Source organism: Saccopteryx leptura, chromosome 9, assembly GCF_036850995.1.
Source record: "Saccopteryx leptura isolate mSacLep1 chromosome 9, mSacLep1_pri_phased_curated, whole genome shotgun sequence".
Classification (NCBI taxonomy): Eukaryota; Metazoa; Chordata; class Mammalia; order Chiroptera; family Emballonuridae; genus Saccopteryx; species Saccopteryx leptura.
In genome coordinates this window covers 55,980,918-55,986,900 of record NC_089511.1, presented here as the reverse complement: position 1 = coordinate 55,986,900, position 5,983 = coordinate 55,980,918, and the positions used below count along the sequence as shown (strand labels likewise).

The window sequence follows — 5,983 nt, the reverse complement described above, 5'->3', positions numbered from 1 at the left end:
CTTAGACACAGGATGCTCAGTTCTCAACTGAACACTTGAGAAAACTCTGCAGAACTGAGTTCTCTCATTGAGCAATTCTCTACTTTCTCCTAAATGCTGCTGAGAACGTTACCTGTCTTGGTCTCCGTAGTTTCAGCTCAGTCTTGTAAACGCAGGTAAACCCTGGGCTGTGCTTGGGTTCACTGTCTGCACCGCATCCAGGAAAATCTCTAAAGCAGTAAGCTTTTTAAACTGATATCATCTGTTCCCTGTGGCTCCAGATGATCACAGGCCTTCGTTATTGATGCAGTCTTGGATGATAAATCCAGTGTTCTTTTTCTACCGAAGATTTTTAAAAAAATAAAATTAATGCCGAACTGCCCCTAAACTCAGTGCAAGGCTTTCCCCTTCTACACAGTGTAAGAAGAACCCAGACAGACGCCGCTAAGTGAACTAGCACGTCAACTCCAGCCTCCAGCACCGCCTGCGAGTTAGCGCGCAAGCGCAGGACTTCTCCGCGGTCGCCTAGATGAGCTATCACTGCGCCTGCGCCAAACAGTGCGGCGCGCCAACGCGCGAATCTGCGCCTGCCAATGAGAATGCATGATAGTCCTCGATTCCCGCCCACTCACCGAGCAACGAATCGCTGGTCCCGGTGTGCAGTCAGCGGTGAATCCAAAGAGGAAAGAGGGTTTAGAGGAGGGTAGAGCGGAAACACGGCGCTGGGAACGGCGTGGAAGAGGATGGAGTCGATGGAGACCGAGGTGGAGGCTGCAGCCTTAGAGTAAGTGCCGCCAGGTGCCAGTCAGGGGCGGGCCGGGCTGGACCTTGTGGGTCTCTGAGTACAATTGACATTCCCTGAATTCGACCCCGCGGTGTAGTGACCCTGACCGCAGACCAGTCTCAGGTTCTTGAGCTGCCCTGTCTCTTTTCGGGAGCCCGGCCTGACGCACTTCCCCTGTCTACACACCTCTCGGGGGGGTGTCCCGAAAGGGCACGGCTTCACCCAGTCCACCTTCCCGTTTCTTCGCGGATGGCACATCCTAACGGGATACTTCCAACCTCAGGAGACATCCTGAGGGACCATTTCATTTCTGTCCCACCCGACCCCCGACCCACCACACTGTCGCATGGAATTATTTTATCTCGATTCCTGCCTTTGACCGCTCCAGCCCCTAACAAGGAAGAACACAGAGAACCTAGATGTAGGTGAGCCCCTCCCCAAATATTCTGAGGTTCTACCCCAAGGTTAGTGGCACCCCACCGCCTATCAGTTTTTCCCATATTTCCCCCTTTCTCTTTCCCTGTACATTTCCCTTTACTGAAATGGTTTCTCATTAGTGAGACACTCCCCACCTCGCATTCCTTATTCCCCTTGCCCTGCTTATTTTTTCTCGTGGTACTTATTACCTCCATATGCCTTCCATATACACACCGTTCCAGGTCCCAGATGGCCCTTTAGGCCTTTGTGTAGATACTGCTCAGGGCAAGACTCTCCGCATTGATACGTGAATTTATGTATGTGCATCTATACAAAAGTTGTCCAGAACTGGCACCCCAGCAGTCTGCATTTTCCCTGTTTTCTTGCCCCTTCAGGGCCCTGGCCGAGCTGGCAGACATCCTGGAGCCTAAAGGCTTGCAGGAGGGGACAGAACTGCCTGGACAGATCCTGGCTGAGTTTGTGATGGTATGTTCAAGGTGGTAGCCAACTTTACATAAGCCAGGGACTGCTCCTGGGTCCTTCTGTTGAGACACTGGGCAGTGTTGATGGTAAGCAGATTGGAAGGCAGTCTCATTGGCCTATACTACAGGGAGGTAAGGATGCTCCCTGCCTTTTCCCTCCCTCTGTACAGGATTCCCGAAAGAAAGACAAGCTGCTCTGCAGCCAGCTTCAATTAGTAGACTTCCTGCAGAACTTTTTGGCTCAGGAGGACATTGTTCAGGGCATGAGCCCTTTGGCTTCTGAAAACACCAGCCGTGAGTAGTTAGGGGGTTGGGATGGGGCTGCCCTGAGTGGGGAAGGATGGAACATGTCAGTCAATTCAGCTGTATAGCTGGTAGAAAGACTTAGACCCCAGTATTTCAGGCTAGCAAGCCAACATTCACTCAAGTCCTCATTCTGGTGGCTCATCTCAGGACAGAAGGCACTTGCAGCCAAGGAGCAATGGAAAGAGCTGAAGGCTGCCTACCAAGAACATGTGGAGGCCATCACAGGAGCCCTGACCCAGGCCCTGCCCAAGATGGAGGAGGCCCAAAGGAAGCAGGCACAGCTCCAGAAGGCCCTTGACCAGCTCCAGGCCAAGGTGCACCCAGGGTGAAGGGAGGGAAGGACATTCAGGGAGGTGGAGGGAAAGGGTTAGCAAGCTAGGTTGGAGCCACTTGCCATATCCCAAAAGGCAACCAGAAAAATACACTCCTCTCCTTGTCTCACCTCTTTGCTTACCTGCAGAAGCAAGTGGCCATGGAGAAACTCAGAACAGCCCAGAAGCAGTGGAAACTGCAACAGGTTGGTCCATGCCCCTAGGAAAATATCCCTTTATACCATCATGCTACTAAGTCCTCTGCCTGGAAACCTTCATCTCTCTTCTTTCTCTGAGGTATTATAGTGTGTACAGGTACCTACATGGATTTGAATCCTGACATCACTACTTACCAGTGTATGTCCTTGGGCATTCACCTGACTTTCTGTGCTTCTGTTTCTTCTTCAGTGAATGGAGACAATCAATGTTAGCACCTGTCCTAAAAAGCTATTAAGATGATTAAGCAGTTAAGCCTGACCAGATGGTGACGCAGTGGATAGAGTTTCGGACTGGGATGCAGAGGACCCAGGTTCGAAAACCCGAGGTCGCCATCGTGAACCCAAAGTCACTGGCTTGAGCAAGGGGTCACTCGGTCTGTTGTAGCCCTCCAGTCAAGGCACATATGAGAAAACCATCATTGAACGACTAAGGTGCCGCAACAAAGAACTGATGCTTCTCATCTATCTCCCTTTCTGTCTGTCTGTCCCTCTCTCTGTCTTTCACACACACACACACAGAAAATAAAAAGGATGATTAAGCAGTTAATACAGCAAATGCTTAAAATGTATCTGGCACATAGTATACTAAGTGAGTGTTATCATCATCTGTGCCATACTGGCTGAGGAGGTTAGGACAGCGGCTCTACCTCAGCATCTGATGAGCATATCTGCATTCTCACTCCTGGTAGGAGAAGCAGCTACAGCATCTGGTAAAAGTTTCTGCAGAGATGAGGGAGCGTCAGACAGGAACTCAGAAGGAGCTTGAGCGGCTGCATCAGGAACTGGGAACCCTGAAGCAGCAAGTGGGGCAGGAACAGGACAAGCTGCAGAGGTGAGACTGGGAGCATGGGTGCAGGTCCAAGGTGGTCCAGCTGGGTTCCTCCCTTCACACCCACTTCTTTTTTTCCAGGCACCAGACTTTCCTTCAACTGCTATACACCCTGCAGAGTAAGCTGCAATTCCCTGAAGCAGAGGCAGAGCTACCACAAGATTCTGATGGTCCTGAGTATGAATCCCAGCAGCTCAGCCAGCCCCAAGAGCTGAACACAGGAGAAACCACGGAAAGAGACGGGGCTGTGTCCTTCAAGGTGAGTAAGAGATGGGACGGATGGGCAGAGAGATAGAGAAGCTGGGAGTTGGGCCTTACCCAGTAATACCAAGTCTCCCCAAGGCTGACAGCCTACAAGCTGCTGGGATTGCAAGGTTGCCATGACTTCCTGGGAGCAGCAACATGGGAAAGGATCTTAGGTTAGTTAAGACTCCAACCCAGGGCCTTTGTGTTATTGGACGCAGGAGTGGCGGAGCGAGGGCCTCTGGTCTGCCGGTCTGTATGAGTTCCCCTGTTCGTGGTGTTGTGGAAAGTGGGGAGGAGCAAGGAGTTTATCTTATGGTTGAAGCTTAGCACCTCATCCGCATGCCCAGCTTACCCTGGTCTAACTTCTCTCTTACTCTTCCCCACACCCCTGCCCTGCCCTCATTGTAGGTGCATGTGGACTTCTGAATACAGCCTGATTTCTGACCATGACCGAGCTGGGGGTCGGCTCTGGATTCTTTTGATTAAAAGCCTTGGAGTTCCCTCAGTTGCCTATTTGTCTGTTTATCTTCAAATGTTGCTGGGAAGAGCCACATTCAGAGGCCAATAACATGACAGGTGCTGGGACTCTTGACTCTTGTGAATTTAGAGGGTGTGGATGGATAGGGGACCCTGGCTTGGGGCCTCAGGAGTTGCTTGCCTAAATCGATATGATGCAAACATGGTGACCTTAATTTGTGAAGGAGGAGAATGCGTTATGTAGGTGGTTAGATATGGGAAGATAATTCAATCACTGATTTTAATGTTTATTGATGCCCTGCTATGGCCAGGCCTGTTGCTCTGAACTAGAGCTCCCAGTCCCTGGCCCTGTGGAACCCAATGAACATGAACAAGTAAACAGGTTGATAAGATGATTTCAGAGTGTGGGAAAGCAGGGTAGCAAATTAAAACAGTAACACAATAAGGAGCAGTACGAAGAGACTATACAGGAGAATATCCGTCTGTACGCGCCTGTGTCGGTGTGTTAGAACTTCCGTGTGTGTTCTCTTATCTATGTTTTGTTGTTGTTTTTCAATTATAGTTTACATTCAGTATTATCTTGTATTAGTGTCAGATGTACACCATAACGGTTAGACAATCAGGTACTTTTACAGAGTGGTCACTCGATATTTCAAGTACCCATCTGGCCCCATACATAGTTATTACGATATTATTGTCTTTGTTGCTTTCACTCTGTGTTCCTCTGTGTATCTTGCTGGGTTTGTGGATATTGTGGGGCACTGCTGTGTGTGAGAGAAAATGCATTTATGACTGGGTGTGTGGGAACTGCTATCTAAGAGAAAGCTACTGGCATACTCAGCTTCCATATGTTTGAGAAAGACCTACCATCCCTTTGAGAAAGAGACATGAGGCCCTTTGTTTTGGTGAGAGAGTGTTTCAGGAAAAATTGGTCCCTCTTCTCTTTCTGCCTGAGATGCCTTCTCTCAGGGGGCAGTTGAGATCCCTGTGCACAGTGATGATGGTTTGCTTTGCTTTTCTGAGGAGTCCCTACGTTTCGATCATATTGTTCTTCTAAATGTGCTAGCCTCATTTCTTATGTATGAAATAGAACCAATATCAGAGGTTTTTGTGGGCCTTCATCATGCCTGACCAAGGGAAGATTAAGGGTACTCCTTTAGGGAGCCCCCAAATACCCAGAGCCTTCCTCGGTCTATACATCCCTCCCCCTCCCACGTGGTCCCTGCTGCAGTCCTGCACCCCAAATACTCAGTACCGTCCTTCCCTCTCTTCCTACTGGGTAGGCTCCCCAGCCCTACAGTCTGGCTCCTTTTTCTTTCTCATGTATGATACCTTGAAATTTTTGCAGTACAGAGGAGAATGCAAGACTGTCCACCCTGGGAAAGGAGTGTCTCCCGAAGGACACTGGGGTATGGTTTGGGAGGGTGTGGAGTTTCTCGTTCTTGTACTTATTGTAGCTGACAGAAAACCAGCAGGGGAAGGAAGACTCCCATGGAGATCACCAAACTGGTCAAGGATAATATCCTGAGGTATTCTAAGCCAGAAGATTGGAAAATTACAGTAATCAAATTTAGAGGTCTGCAAAACAGCTGGGAACCAAATTTCTATCAAGGAGTTCGGAATGAGTCAGTTCACAGGGATGCCAAAGAGGAGTGGAGGCTTGCATATCAGTTTTGTTCAAATCCTCTGAATTGCTGGTGTGGCTGGAGCCCTGAGTTGGGCTGAAGTATCTTGACTGACAAACTCAGGAATTAGGATATATTTTTAGGTGTAAGCCATATTTCCACTTTCAGGGGTTTTTTTGTTTTTGTTTTTTAAGGTTTTATTGATTTTATAGAGAGGGGAAAAGAGAGACAGGACTATCAATCTGTTCCTGTATGTGCCCTAATGGGGATGGAACTGGTAACCTTAGTGCTTCGGGATGATGCTCTGAC

The 5,983-nt window shown here is 49.1% G+C and overlaps 1 protein-coding gene across 3 annotated transcripts; it reads left to right on the top strand.

Moving 5' to 3' along the window:
• The first annotated feature begins 636 nt into the window (after positions 1-636).
• ZWINT (ZW10 interacting kinetochore protein) lies at positions 637-4,443 on the top strand. Of its 3 annotated transcripts, XM_066348688.1 has the most exons (9): positions 637-763; positions 1,576-1,666; positions 1,833-1,956; positions 2,116-2,282; positions 2,429-2,485; positions 3,187-3,329; positions 3,408-3,585; positions 3,669-3,745; positions 3,981-4,442. In XM_066348688.1, the coding sequence occupies exons 1-8, from the start codon at positions 723-725 to the stop codon at positions 3,708-3,710; spliced, it is 843 nt and encodes a 280-aa protein (XP_066204785.1). In that variant the 5' UTR covers positions 637-722; the 3' UTR covers positions 3,711-3,745; positions 3,981-4,442. The 3 variants fall into 3 exon arrangements, with proteins under 3 accessions (XP_066204785.1, XP_066204787.1, XP_066204786.1); XM_066348690.1 differs by lacking the exon at positions 3,669-3,745 and having other exon boundaries at positions 3,981-4,443; XM_066348689.1 differs by lacking the exons at positions 3,669-3,745; positions 3,981-4,442 and having other exon boundaries at positions 3,408-3,621.
• Positions 4,444-5,983: the final 1,540 nt, after the last annotated feature.